The 14,836-nt window shown below is 43.4% G+C and overlaps 1 protein-coding gene across 2 annotated transcripts; it reads left to right on the forward strand.

The window, feature by feature from the left end:
• Positions 1–1,089: 1,089 nt before the first annotated feature.
• Positions 1,090–14,254, forward strand: UBXN4 (UBX domain protein 4). 2 transcript variants are annotated; one of them, XM_035556054.2, is made up of 13 exons: positions 1,090–1,243; positions 5,158–5,260; positions 6,146–6,174; positions 6,820–6,938; positions 7,440–7,608; positions 8,035–8,137; positions 9,475–9,529; positions 9,677–9,841; positions 10,918–11,045; positions 11,842–11,944; positions 12,291–12,422; positions 12,761–12,969; positions 13,629–14,254. In XM_035556054.2, exons 1-13 carry the CDS (start codon positions 1,162–1,164, stop codon positions 13,765–13,767), a joined length of 1,536 nt encoding a protein of 511 aa, XP_035411947.1. In that variant the 5' UTR covers positions 1,090–1,161; the 3' UTR covers positions 13,768–14,254. The 2 variants fall into 2 exon arrangements, with proteins under 2 accessions (XP_035411947.1, XP_035411948.1); XM_035556055.2 differs by having other exon boundaries at positions 1,091–1,243; positions 12,899–12,969.
• Positions 14,255–14,836: the final 582 nt, after the last annotated feature.

The following is a 14,836-nucleotide window of genomic DNA, read 5'->3' on the forward strand; positions in this document are numbered from 1 at the left end:
TTGCAAAATAATTTCCTAAAAAAGTGGTGTTCAGCACCTCACTCACCCTTCTTGTGCAACTCAGCTTCTAACTGGAGGTTCCAAGTGAGGGGTGGGTGATAAATGCAAACTGCAGCTGTTGGGAATGCCATGAGAATGAGTACAGCAACATATCAAACTTCTACATTGAGCTTAAGATGCTTGTACACATTATACCCTAACCTCTTACTTTACATGAGCATGCATAACAGATATGACTTTTTGTTCATCTCTAAGAAATGTGTATTGTTTACCTTGCTACCATCCAACCTTTGGCATTGCTCTTAAATCCAGAAAATCCAAAAGATGCAATCTCAGCAGAAAAGCCACAGTATTTAGCGGTCAGTGACTTTCAGAAGCCTGCAGAAGCGCAGTGTGCATATACAAAACATGCCCACTAAGCAGGATGACCGTGACACGTTTTCCACACGCTGCACCTTGAAATAGGTAAAACACTTTTTGCGTATTGTTGTTAACATTGATTTGTCCCTTGCCATTACTGAGAAAAATCTTTTAGTCGTCACTATCTGGTACTTTTCTCACTACACTTCTAGTTCGTCGCTGGGACCGTGCTCTTCCACTGCTCTTTGACATAGCATCACAGAACCATTAAGGCTGGAAAAGCCCTCCCCGACCATCTGGTCCAACCATCACCCCACCACCAGTGTCACCCACTGACCCATGTCCCCAAGCACCAGCTCCAACCTTTCCTTCAACACTCCCAGGGGCGCTGATGCCACCGCTTCCCTGGGCAACCCGTCCCAATGCCTGACTGCTCTTTCTGAGAAGAAATGTCTCCTCATTTCCAACCTGAACCTCCCCTGGTGCAATCTGAGGCTGTTCCCTCTACTCCCGTTACTCATATGGCACGCAATCCCTCCACTTTTCCCTCAGGAGCACCCCACCCTTCACCACCCCCTCTCCCCCTCCTTCCCCCCAGCTTTATCCCTGTCCCCAGGCTCCAAGATGGCGCCCGCTCCTTCCCCCGCCCCGTCCCGCCGCGGCCGGCGGGTGCCAATCAGGAGGCGGCTTTCGGCGCACGCACGCGGGGGGCTCTTGGGAGCTGTTGGGAGGGGGCGGTGCCGCGGCGCATGCGCCCCGGCGGCGGCGGCGGCGGGCCGGGTGCGGGGCTGGGCGGGCGCCATGTTGTGGTTCGGCGGCTCCATCCCGGCCGCCATCGCCGCGGCCAAGCAGCGCAGCGCCGTGTTCGTCGTCGTCGTGTCAGGTACCGGGGGCGGCGGCGGGGAGCCGGGGGACGGGAGGGCTCTGCCCGGCCCGGCGCTGCCCCGGCGGCCGGCCCGGCGCGTTGTGCTGTGTCAGGGCCGGGCGGTGCGTCCCCGCTGCCCTGCCTCGGCTCCGTGAGGGGACGGCGGCGCCTCACAGAGCCCTCACGCACGGCGGCTCCCCGGGTGCCCGGAGAGCGGCGTTTGGTGCGGGTAGGGAGCGCCCCGCTGGAAACCGGGTCTGGAAAGGCAGGCGAGAAGGAGCTCCCGGACAGGTGTGGGGCGACGCCGGCATCTCCACCCTGCAGCACCGCCTGCTGGGACCCGCTGCCCCTCGGCGTTACGGCTTCCTGTTGGGTTTCTCGAATATTTCAGATCCGTGGAGGTTTTTAGTGGTAACTCAGAACCCAGGACTGCTTTGGACTCGATACGTGTGCACTGGGGGTTGAGAAGTGAACGTCGTGACTTGTTTACGGTGTTTTTGTGAAACTAAAACTCTGCGCAGAGCTGTCCTTTTCCCTCAGATGTGGCTGTCGGGTGGGTGGATGTGGAAATAGAGGATACGCAGAGTGGTGAGGAGCTTATGATTGCAGGGATGTAGCTTAGCTTTGATATTGTAAATAACGTAAGAATGTATGTGTTTGGTTTTATAAGCCCTGCAGAGAGGGGAGTGCTTCTTAGGGAGGCCGAACCCCCACCATGACAGGTTGGAGTCCTGCTGATGTCCCCTAGGAGCAGTAGGATGGGGCAAGCAGCCGGTGCCGCAGCCATGGTAGGGGAGTGGGCAGCCCGAGAACCTGCTTTGACACCCCATGTGGGCACGGGGTGCTCGAAGGATGCCGGGTGCCAGCACTTCGTGCTGGCAGTGATTGGGGTCGTTGCTCAGGTAGATCCATGCTGAAAACCCCACGCTTGGTGGTGGCGGTGGCCTTGGGTCTTTGCGCTGCACGGTTGGCCAAGGGCATAGAGGAAAAGTGTTCAGGGCAGCTCTCTGTGCAGGAATGCTACTTCCAGACATGCTCTGTTGTGCTGTTTTGTGCACTTTGCCCAATAATATCGATGTGGACAAAACATTAATAAAGGGGAACAGTTAGTAAGAGAAATGGCAACTGTAAATCAGTTGTGATTTTAGGGTGGCCACTGTGATGGACAATTATTAGATTCAGTCTTGATGGAAATTACTGAAGTCTGTTAGGTTCACTTTATTTGCTTTGGTTCCTGCTACCATCTGTCTGTGCCTTTCATCCTGCTCCCTGCACTTCTCTAAACAAAATGAAGAACTGGATTGTTCGTTCTGATTTTAGAATATTTTCTAGCCAAGCAAGGAATAATGTAGCTGTTTATCTTAACGATGAGGAGGTACTGTGTGAGACTGCAGTTGCACGTTGTTCAGCCAGTTTTTTCCTTTAACATTTTTGTTCGCAGCTGTAATCCTAACACTTCTAGTTTAGTTTTTAAACCTTTATGGCATAGTTCTGATGATGCGGTTGTGTGAGCGTATTAAAGATCCCATCTCTGGTACCTTCCGTCTGGTACCTTGGAAGAGGTTCTGTAGACGATTTTCTTGCCTTCAGGGTTAGAAGACTCCTTTAATGGTTTGAGTTACTTCATCTGAAGTTGTGTTTTTTTGGGTGGTTTTTTTTTTTTTATTAAACTTCCTCAGTTGCCTCCTCTGTTCTGACTGAGGTGTTTGAGATTATTCTTTCCAAAAGTTTGGCATGTTCTGATAACAAAAATACCAGGCCACTCACAACCAGTGCGTTTTCAGAAGTGGAAAAGGAAGGGGAATGTGTAGAGAAGACTTGAAGCTAGAATGTTTGTTTTTTAGAAACATTTGTAGAAATGGTTTTGCTTATAACTTTATTTTTAGTTGATTTTTTTAACAGAACACTGATTTTTAATCCCAAGTTATTTGTTAGTGTTTTCTATCCAAGCTGTATCAAAGCACTTTTCAAGTTGGCTGTGTGGGATGACGCGAGGAGGAGGAGGTGAGCAGCTCAACGTTCCAGCCCGCTGTCAGTCCCAGAGCGGGCAGTCCTTACCCCTACGGGGTAGTTGTGAAACGGTGAACGTTTTGCGTGAAGTCAGCTGGACTCATCGTCTTCTGCAAGGGAAACATTTTTCCCTGATGACTGCGTGCTAAACAAGCTCTAACTTAGGACGTTGTGAATTATGTCAAGTCCTGTTGAGCTTGACCTCTAGACTTCTGATGTTTTTTGTGCTTCGTTTTCAGGATGTAGTTACTGCTACAAAACTGTGACAAATGAACCTTAGCCCCCAAATGGGACAGGGTTATTAAATCAAAAAGCCATACGAGTGGTGATTCTGTGGGTAGTCACAACATTAAACGGTGCTCCGTGACATACAGTTCTGTAAAACGTGAGTGACCAGCATTTTCGTTCCTGGGGCACATCTCTGAGGTTGTTCTGTGAGTGATCCCCAACCTGCTTTTGTCTTTCAACATTCTTTCACCAACTGCGGCAGTTGTTGGGATGGACAAGTTAGCGTTAGGCAAGCACTGAGATATTTTTAGTAGCCTAATCGGATGAGCACATGTGCTCCGAAGAAGTGTGTGCAGTGCAGGGGCTGCCGGTCCCTGAGCATTTGGGAATGGGGAGGAGGCTGCGTCGCTCTCGGCACAGCAGCTGCATCCATCAGCCGCAGCGGGAAGTGCTGCAGCTACAGGAGAACGAAAGGCTCCTATATAAAGCATCCAAATTAGTAACTTGGGGTGTACAGACTAAGAGCAATAGAGACGAGTACTTTCTTAGCGTCCACAGTCCTTCCAGTGAAAAGCCACGTTTCCAAAATCCGTGTATTTTAGATGCCTTTCTTGCTGAGCAGCGTTGTGGCCAGCCAGCCGTAGCCCTGAGGGAGCAGGGCTTCACAAGGGAGCTGCACAGAAAGCTCTGATCTTTAACGAGTGAAAAGCACTGCATGAAATAGCAACTGGGATGAAACAAACAAATGGTTTGTTGTTGTCGTTGAATAACGGACTTGTGTGCTAGAAGCCAACGTGTGACTCAGTTCTTCATCAAGAGCACAGGCAATCCCAAGCTGCTAGGAAGTACTAGAAATGAAAGATAAACAAAAGCTTGTAGGTCAGTTTGCTTGTTGAAAAATAACAAACGTTCATCTGAATGTGTTTATTAACCCAAGTCCTCACTAAACCGGTGCTTTGGAAGGTGGAAGGACGATCGGCATTGTTTCACCTGGTTAAAATACCGTCCCGAGTGCGCGTCCCCAGAACACTTTCTGTTTTCCTGGCTGAAGTAGCTCCCCTTCTACTGCTGATCTTCTTCCGGTGGGCTCCTGACTCCTTTTAAACAAAATAAATGTATTTTTTAACATTATTGAACTCTGAAGCTGAATTTTGTTTTGAATCTTGTTTGCTGAATTATGTTTTCCAAGGGGTGAGAAGTGTTGTTCTACCTCTGTTAGCAGCTGCTGCAGCAACACATATTTAAATTTGTAAGGAAGGGCGAGCAGAGGATGGTAGGTCAAGGCTAACGTTGGGAGGCGCAGTGGTTCGCTGACTGTGCTACGAGCTCTCCTCACGTATTACGAGCAGACACCAAAGCAGAATGTTAAAGCATGAACATGTTCCCTGTAACATGAAAGCGAGGCCCATCACAAGTTGGGCAGTGAGATGATGCAATTGAGCTGATCTCCAGACTCGCTATCAGTTCCAGTCCCTTTATCCCTCCTCCGTCCGTGCTGTACAGTCCCTTCTGCTCATCTGATGCATCAGCTGGAGTGAATTGCCTTCAGATTATAGTGAAAAAAATCAACCCATTTGAAAATGATTTTGAGAGACTTTTGCAAAGCTGATTTCAAGCAGCTGAAGCAAAGCTTAAATCAGACAGGAGCTGTTTGTTTGTGGCATGGTTAGCTTCACACGTGCTGCGTTTTGCAGGTGAGGATGAACAATCCACCGAGATGGCTGCGAGGTGGGAAGATGAGAAGGTGACCGAGGCTGCCTCAGATGGTTTTGTTGCTATTAAAATCAACACCAAAAGGTTTGATCCTATTCTCATTCTGTTTCTTACATGATCTTCCTTTGATGATGATGAAAGTGGAAGGCTTTTGAAGTCCTGTCCCTGATTTGAAAGTAGTCTAAATAGCATGTTCCAGAGCCTAAGTGAGTTCAGTGCTCCTGAAGCTACTGGAGTCAGAGAAAACTCCAGATTTCCAGGTTTCTTGTTACAGTGTGCAGAATATTCATTGTGTATTTCCTGCTGAATTTCAGTATTAGAATACTAGAGTATTAGAATATAGTAAAGAATGTTTGAGGACGTCCTTTGTCAACAGGGAAAGATAGCAAAAAAAAAGGCCAAGTAAAAAAAAAAAAAGGAATCAAAATGCAAGTACTCGCAAGGCAATTCTTGGTTTGCCCAGCTACGTTATGAATTTGAAAATTCTTAGGAATTCGGTAAGAACGGTCTGTAAGGCCCTGAAGAAAATGCTTCTCTCTTGTGACACACAATGCAGAACCAGTAAGGTTCCTGGATAAGTTACTCAGTTTTGTTTGTATGAGCACCCCAGTTCTTGTGCAGAAAGCACGTTGACGTTTCCAAAAGTTGCATTATTTTGGAATGCTCTGTAGGCATTTTAGAAGAATTTATTTCTTATTTACGCACAGTAGACTGGATTTTTTTTCCTGAATTGCTTCTTAGCATGGCTTCCATAAATAATAATCTGTAGTCAACTGTGACAACCAAGGATTGTCACCATGTCAACACTTATGCAAAATGTTAATGAGAAGATGAGTTTTTTAGTGTTCTCTCAAGTATTTAAATAGTTTTGTGTGGTGGTAGGACAGTTATTTTTATGTTGAAAGACTTAATCTAAAGTTGTTGCAAAGCGATTGCTGCTTCTAAACATGCATCTTTTCTTTCAAACAGCGAAGCATGCCTGCAGTTTTCTCAAATTTGTATCCTTTGAAAACAATTTAGATACTGCATTATGATCATAGATAATTGCAATCCACAAGTTAATACTGTTCTTAAGACAAATAATTACAGGCAATGTTATTAAAAGTACTTTTTACTGCAGAAAAATGTGTAATGAGATGTGTAGTTCAGAATTGCAGAGGAGGAGGAACAAGTGGGTTGGGTTCTGTCAGATACACAGGTATTTGGTTAGGTGAATGTCTGCCTGTTACATAGGTTGTTGTTTATAGCCCAGAAATGTGCGTGATGCCGAGAAAGAGAGTGCTGTACCTTGTGTGCATCATCGTGGTGGTGTAAAGATTTCAGTGTTATCTACGTAAGAAGTCATCTCACTTTAAAACAAAATCTTTCAGCTCCAAAGTGTAGTTGGTTGGATGTGCGTGTGTTGGAGTAATTTATTTTGGCTCAAAACAATTTCAAGGAAAAGAAGAAATACCAATCAGTTGTACGCAGTGTTTTCCAGCATATTTGATAGCCTTTTTTCTTTCTCCTCTGGCACTTACTACTAATAGCAGGTGGAAATAGAGTATTGGGCTAGAGGGTGCTGTACAAAGGACTTCTGCTTTTGCCTTAAATGTTACTCTATAAATTTTTGTTGTTTGTTGCCCTTAACTGTAGCTGTGCAGATCCTGTAGTGTGTGTTCCATCCAGTTTTTTTATAGGAGACAATGGAATCCCTCTGGAAGTAATTGCTGGCAGCGTTTCTGTAGAAGAACTTGTTACCAGAATCCATAAAGTCAAACAGGTAATGCTGGCTGGCAGGCTGGATCTTTCACATGGATATGCATGCGTGTTCAAGACAGGCCCTTAGCGTGCACCTTGGGGAAGTCTGAATTACTGGGTTTATATCCCTCCAACAAACCCAGCAAATTTTAAATTCAATGCAGAAGTTGAACAGGTTTGAAAGCACTGTGCAGAAATGCTGCGCTATTTTTTGTTGTTTCACAGATTATTTTTTTATATTAATTTGTGTAACACCTACAGAAATGAAGTATAGCAAGAACCCTAAACTGGAACATGCGATGTACTATAAGCATAGGTAGTTTTTATCACTTTGATTTCAATTGTGAGACTACAGTTAGGAAAAAATGTGATATTTTGTGTCACACTGAACAATATAGGATAATTCTAGTTTTATATTTTAAATAGGAGTGATTCTCCAAAAATAATTTAGTAGCCTTGGCTTTTGAACCTGAGGAAAACATCTGAAGTTTCATAGTCTGGCTTTTTCACCCCAATTTCCTAGATGCATGCAGAAAAAGGGCAACCTCTGGAAAATCCAAGTCAGTCATCTGCTTCATGTTCCTCATCTCAATCTGATGGTGCTCCAGAAAACGTGCAATCCACAGCAGCGGGGTTCTGTGACTCTGCAGAGTCCGTTACGTCAGAGACAATACAGCCTTCTGCTGGTAATGGTTAGTATTTTTACCAGAAAGATACCTGATTTGCTTGGAAATTGCTTTCCTTGTCTTACATTGTTATACGTTACATAAAAGACAAAGTGGACTTGCTGAGGAAAAACTTGAGTATAGCAGATCCTTCTTGCAGAACTTGTCGTTCTGCTCCTGTTGTAACGCGTGAGAAATACCCGGTTTATAGCACAACACAAACTGTGTGTGCTGTCTTGTGATAGGATTCGGTAAAAGAGGTTTCTCTGGGTTAGTAACCTGAACCAAGAGGAGGGGGACGGGGCCCAAAGAGTTTAAACAGCAGAATTTCCTGTCTTCTTGAGATGTGCTAGCTGCTGCCAATTACGGCTAATGATGAGCGTTTAATAATGCTTTTGTGATAAGAAGCATACCTTTTCTCTTGTGCGTTACCTTCCTGTAAATCACTTGAAGATGGAGCAAATTCAGGTCAAGCAAGCCAGGAAGCTGCTCAGTCTTCAGATGCACAAGCGAGTGGTGCTCAGCCCGCGAATGACCTTGCACTCAAAGTAGAAAGGTAACTCTTCTTTTGTAGAGTTCCAGTGTACTGTATTTGTTTCTCGGGAGGCACTTCTTTTTTTTTTTTTTTTTTGGATCAGACAGGCTTAATTACAGGATTTTGGTGCTGATTCTCTTGTCATCCAGCAGGCATTTATGTAGCCTTATCTTTGTTTGGATGTTTGAGATAATACTAGGGTTGATACAAAAACCAACTTTTAAATTAATTTCTCGTGTACCCTGAAAGAAAAGGGTGATCTGGAAAATTAATATTGTCATTACTTTGATACAGCTTTGCAATTATTTTGGTAGAACTTGAATTCAGACTGTTTTGAAGGAGTTAAAACAGTGAACGGAAAGTATCTGTAAGACAGATACTGTTTATAATATCCTACCTAAAACCAGTAACACATACATAGTAAATACATTTTAGTAGTATAAATCATCGTATTTTTAAAACTTCATATTTAATTTCAGTCTTATTCCAAAGAAGTTGGACAGTAAGTGTAATTTTACTTGCAACTGCTAAGAAATGCACTGGCAAGACTGATAAGAAAGTCAGTATTTTAATATAGATACTAACGTTCCTCTTTTAAATGTGCATTAATCTTAAATTGTACCGTATTTGCATATACCTAAAGCATTTCTTTCGGGGGGAAGAAAAGAGAAGGCTCTGTGGTAGTTACCATTTTCTTTTAAAAAAGCAAAAGAACAGCCATTGTACAAACAAAAAGAAGTTTCTCCTGTTATCAGACTGCTCATGTTATTTGGTCATGTCTGTTCCCAGACTTGAAATATGTTGCACCTCAGTATGCTTTTTGAAATCAGTCCTCATTCTAGGGCACCTTTCTGGGGAAATGAGACACACACATGTGCGTCTGTATTACAGTTGTGTGCTATGTGTTACCTGTTTTCCAGTTTAGGAAGTGATGTGCAGAAGAAACCCGACAGGTTAAATGGTTATAGAACAGATTGAGACTTGCGTGGTGTTTCTTTTACCACAGATCATAAATAGTATTGCTTATTGTATGTATTAAAAGGTGATTCAACCATAAGAATATACAAAATTATTCATTTTCTGAGCAGAAAAGGATAGAAGGAACGTGTTAGAACTACCATTTAAAAACTGGAAGTTGGGGGGGGTGGATCCCCACCTCATGGTTTTATGGTCTGTACAGCCACACGTGGATGGATCGTTATTACTCTTACACTAGGCGTTAGCAATGTGTTACTGTTCCTGTTCATTTTCATGAGCTTCCTTCTTCTGTGATTGCAAATGTGTCATCAAAAAAAAAAAAAAACAACTAATAGTAGATACTGTGATTTTAAGACTTTTCACTTTGTTTGTAAATTTAGGATAACAAAAAAGCTTGAAGAAAGGCGAGAAGAGAAAAGGAAAGAAGAAGAACAGGTAACATAAAAATGTAAAAGTGCTTGCAGTATTTATTTAGATACCCGTATTTGAATAAATGCTTAATTCCTGTTAAAACAAATACATTTCAGTCTTGTCCGAGGCAATTTTGTGGTCCTGTTTTTATTGTCTCTGTTCTTTATGCAGAAAGAAATTAAGAAAGAAATCGAACGGAGAAAAACTGGTAAAGAAATGTTAGAGTACAAAAGACGGCAAGAAGAAGAATTGACAAAACGGATGTTAGAGGAAAGGAACAGAGAAAAGGCAGAAGAGAAGGCAGCTAGAGAGCGTATAAGACAACAGATTGCGATGGTAAATTTTGTGTTTTGAAAGATAGCTTGCTGTTTCTCTCTCTTGCAAGGGCCAACAGCGTACTAAAAAAGTAAACTTTCTTGTTAGGAGAAACATTGAAAGATCTTCATTTTTTCTGTTTGGAATCCCGTGGCCTTGTGTGGTAACAATCTGCGCATTTGTGGTTTTATAGTAGCACTCGTTGTGTATAAAATGAAGCTGCTGCTTTCATATTCGTGGTATGTCCTGGTTTCAGTTAGGATAGAGTTAATATTCTCTTAGTAGCTGGTAGGGTGCTATGTTTTGGATTAGGATGAGAAGAGTGCTGATAACATGCTGATGTTTTAATTGTTGCAGAGCAGTGCTTACACCAAGCCAAGGACTTTTCAGCTTCTCGCTCTGTCCTGCTAGCGAGCAGGCTGGGGGTGCAGCAGGAGCTGGGAGGGGACAGACCCAGGACAGCTGACCCAGACTGGCCAAAGGGGTATTCCATACCATCTGGGGTCATGCTGAACAATATATATAGGGGTGGTCTTTCAGAATGAACATACCAACTTGTCTTCTACATTGTTGGAGCCAGGTGGTGGATTATCATTAAATATTAAAAATATATATACAATTTAACTGAGATCTGAAACAGAAACACAGGGAGTACTTAATTGTGGAGCATGCCAAGGAATGCTGGCTTCAAAATGGCGGGGGTTATTTTTTTTTAAGTTTGTATCTATACACAAACACCTATATATACAAGCAGTTCACAACAATTGAAATTCCCCCTCATTTCTAAGTTTTGGCGTAGAAAACTTAGAACTGCAGCAATGCAACTTATCGTAAGATTTTTTTTTCCCTTCCTCTTCCCTGGAACATTAAGCTTCCATGGGAGGACCATCTGTTAACTACATGGATGAAGTGACTCATTGCGAGTGTGTGTCATCTCAACAGGGGATCGTGCAGCTTGAAGTGAGCACAGCTCTGCAGCCTGACAGTCTTTCCTACTCGTGTCGGTGCAGTTGGGTTTTCAGTACAGGCTGTGCTTTAGTGAGTGTTAAGCTACAGTTTATGGTAAAAATGAAGTTTTGTGTTTGGTCTTTCCAAAGGATCGTGCTGAGAGAGCGGCTCGCTTTGCAAAATCGAAGGAAGAAGCAGAAGCTGCAAAAGCTGCAGCTCTTCAGGCTAAACAGGCTGAGCTAGAGGCCAGAAAAGAAGCATCTCAAAAGGAACGAAGGTGAGTTGTCGGAGAGAAAGCAGAAGTGTGTATTTTGGGGAGGAGGTTTAAAAAAAAAGTTTACATAAGCTTCAGAAAATTAAATAGTATATCCTAATCTGTTAATTGATGCTATGTTGGAGGGTTTAGTGACATAAAAAGTAGCTTTCTCTTGTAATGTGTACTCATAGCTATCTCCGTGAATGTTACATTCTCTGGTAACTTGCATTGTTTAAACATTTCTGATGGTGGTGCTCACCTCCTCTTCTTGTGTTTGGTAGAGAAGAGCTTTTTCTGTCTGAGCCTTGATTCGAATGCCATGCACAACAGGCTGGGTAGGGAGTTGGATAAGGTGGCTGTGTCAGAACTGTGCCTGAGCGCATGGTGCAGGCCCAGCAGTGCAGCTGGGCGCCTAGTTGGCTTGGAGCTGTGCTGGTGCGGGACCTCAAACAGAAACGCTGGGCCTTAGCTAGCAGAGAGTAGTTATTTGCCGAGCCAGTCTAAATGTCAGTGCCCTCATAGTGTAACTTCTCCAAAAAAATAAAGAAAATAAATTAAAAAAAAAAAGTAGTAACACAGGCTACACAAAATGTTGTGTGGTTTGTATTTCTTTCATGTGTTTACTAAGTTCTGCATGATCAATATAAGCATCCTGTTTGAATATTGGTGGGGCTTGGACTCTGATAAAAATGCAGAGGAGATGCGTTGTGATAGATAAGCAGGATCCAGTGTGGATCCAAATTTGTAAACCATCTATGCTGCCCGAAGGAGGATGACTGTACTGATGTGCTGACTGACTGTGGTGCATGTCCCGCAGCCTAGTAGCCAGGATTCAGTTCCGCCTGCCAGATGGATCTTCCTTTACTAACCAGTTCCCCTCCGAAGCACGGCTGGAAGAGGCAAGGCAGTTTGCTGCGCAGGTAAGTCAGTGTCTCATTTCCTCAGCAGTGTGCTGATTACAGTGTGGTGGAGCAGCAACTAGTCAGTGATTGCGGTGGGATTGCCACCAGCTGCTTGTCTCTTTGTTTATTTGAAGGGGGTTTGGTTAGCACCCTTTTCCCCTGCCACCAGCTACCTTTGTATAACTGCAGCATGTAACTGGTGAGATGTAAGATAGGAGAAATTCTCCATTTCTTCACGTGGAGACCGTTGTCATTTTGATAAAGAACTCTTGGTCAGTAAAGCAAGGGGTGCTCAACTGGCAACTGTGCGATTGTTGGAAAGTGAGCAGTTAGAAATAAAGTGTTTTTCTTTATGTTTTCACAGACGGTTGGTAATGCTTATGGCAATTTTTCGCTGGCGACAATGTTTCCCAGAAGGGAATTTACCAAAGAAGATTATGGAAAGAAATTACTGGAGCTAGAGCTGGTTCCCAGCGCTTCAGTGGTGCTGCTGCCGGTAGGTGTTGGGGTTTGGTTTGTTTGTTCCTCACTTACCTGCAAGCAGCAATACTGTTGCTGTCTAGCTGCTTTTAGTCAGCCGTTAAAATATTTGGCTTGAATTTTGGTCATTCCTTTGTCTAAGATTGCATAATCAGTGTAATTTTGGTCAGGACTGATTTGGAAAAGGACTTTTTTCTGAGACGGATAGGTGGTGGCATTGGGATTTGTTTAATGTGTAACCAAAGGGGTTCTTTCCTCACGTCTACTGAACTGCCTCTAAGTTCGGTATGAACTACTCTGTCTAAACGAGTAGAGCCTTAATACCTGACACGTTTGCTCCGTGTTCACATCCAGGCGGGAAGACCGGCTACTTCGGTTGTTCAGGCTTCAGGTGGTGATCTGTGGAAGTTTTTGGGCACAATACTTTATCCCCTCTTAGCAGTCTGGAGATTTATTAGCAACTTCCTATTTACAAGTCCACCTCCCCCACAGTCTGCTGCGAGAACCGCTCATCAGCAAGACCATTCAAATCCTTCGAAGCCCAGCAACAATGAGCAAAGCAGGTAATCAAAACTGTTTTGGGGGGCCATTTCTCAAAATACTTGTTAGAAATACTTTTGTCTTATGTTGGAGAACTGCATGTCTGTCCCTCTCTAACTGCTGCTCTGTTCTGGCATTTTCTGACCACCATCCTTCATACGGCTGGAGGATAAACTGGTGGCTGCTAAACTGCACTGCAGCAGTTTAAAATCAAGAGGATATCTTGATTTTTGTGTGTGTGATTAAGCAAACGCCTTACTGTTTGCTTTGATTTCCAACTACAGAGTAGAAAAAAGCATTGTCTTGCAGTCATTTATGACTAGGGAGTTCAGCTGTAGCTACAGTTCTGGGCATCACTTGAGCCGATAGTGTTTGGAGGTGACATGCTGATTTTCAAAACTTTGTGTTGTTACGGCGTGGTTGTACACAAAACACAAGTAGAGCAGCTCACCTGTTGCACGTGAAGCAGCCGTGTATCACCTCATCCTTTCCAGGGAAAATGAGATTCTGTCACTTTGACTGCTAAATGCCAAATTTTCAGCTGGGGATCGCTTCCCTGTGAACCAAAGGGCTGAAGAAGCCTGTTCTTGGGGAGAGAAAAGGAGGAGGCCTTGCTTGCCCAAGAGAAGCCAATGCAGTAACTAGGGGAAAGTGTCAAACTTCACTGTCGTTTGTACCCTAGGCAAACAGTCAGGAAACGAGTCATAGAGAAGCGGGGGGAAGACTTCAAAAAAGAAGGCAAAATCTATAGACTGAGGACTCAAGATGATGGAGAAGATGAAAACAACACTTGGAATGGAAATTCTACACAACAAATGTAGTTTTGAGTAACTGCAGTAACCCCTGTCTGGCTTTTTTTTTCTCTCCTTAATTGATCTAAGTCAACTAAAGCTTCTGGACCAGTGGGGCTTATTTCACACCAAGTGAGTTACTTAATTCTTATTCCTGCAGGGGAGGATGGAATAAAGTTGCCTAAGTCAGAGAAATCAAGGGGGTGGAGCTGAAGCTTAGAAGGCAAGTTAAGACTGAAAATCTACATCAGCTTTCATAATCAATACCCTACTGCCCTTAGGAAGGCACTTTTTAATCTTTAAATATTCTGCTACATAAATTTAAGGGTCAGATATATTAATATAAAGGTCACGGGAGGGGAATGACTGGTTAAAATGAGGGTTTCAGAAGCACTATAAGTAGCAAATCAGGTAACTAATTTATGTTTAACTTTTTTCTTGCTTCTGCAACTGCAGGCAAAACCTTGTAGTTTTTAATTCCCCAAGCACTCAATAAAATATTTTCCAGAAAACATAACTGTCATTTCTTGTAACGTTCCTCTGAAGTACTTGTGTCACAACCAAGTAAGCAGCTAGGCTTAGACACTAAAACTTAAAATACAGTGAGCAATCTTTTTCATAGAATCATAAAGGTTGGAAAGACCTTCAAGCTTTTTGTTACAGTTTAAAGGATCTTACTCGGGAGTTGTTCCTGTTGAAATCTGGTCAAACGTGTATGAAAGGGTTTTGCATCCAGGACATGGCACAGGGAGAAAAGTACTTTCTTCTTTCTCACGTAAAATAGAAATATTGCTGGAAAGAGGCATTGTAATAGAAGAGGAGGGAAACTTATTTTGGAAGTGGGAACAAAGCTTTCCTACGTGGAATTGTGCATTTATACTTTTTGTATAGGCCTAAACATTGCAGGTGTTCTGTGCTGCTTCAGCCTTCTATTTGAAGATGCTTCGGTTAAGTATCACACTCTACAAATTTGAAGGCAGAGGGCTAGGCCAATTTTCGTTTTTTAATAATTAATGATAAAATACAAAAAAAAGGAATTGGAAAAAAAAACATGCTGTGCAGTAGCTGTGAGAACAATATCCTCCTCCACCTGTTTTTA

Source organism: Cygnus atratus, chromosome 6, assembly GCF_013377495.2.
Source record: "Cygnus atratus isolate AKBS03 ecotype Queensland, Australia chromosome 6, CAtr_DNAZoo_HiC_assembly, whole genome shotgun sequence".
NCBI lineage: Eukaryota > Metazoa > Chordata > Aves > Anseriformes > Anatidae > Cygnus > Cygnus atratus.

Coding starts and splice junctions, on each gene's coding strand:
- UBXN4 (XM_035556054.2), top strand. CDS start 1,162: ATGTTGTGGTTCGGCGGCTCCATCCCGGCCGCCATCGCCGCGGCCAAG. Junction 5,261..6,145: donor ATTAAAATCAACACCAAAAG/GTTTGATCCTAT, acceptor TCTTTCAAACAG/CGAAGCATGCCTGCAGTTTT. Junction 8,138..9,474: donor CTTGCACTCAAAGTAGAAAG/GTAACTCTTCTT, acceptor TTGTAAATTTAG/GATAACAAAAAAGCTTGAAG.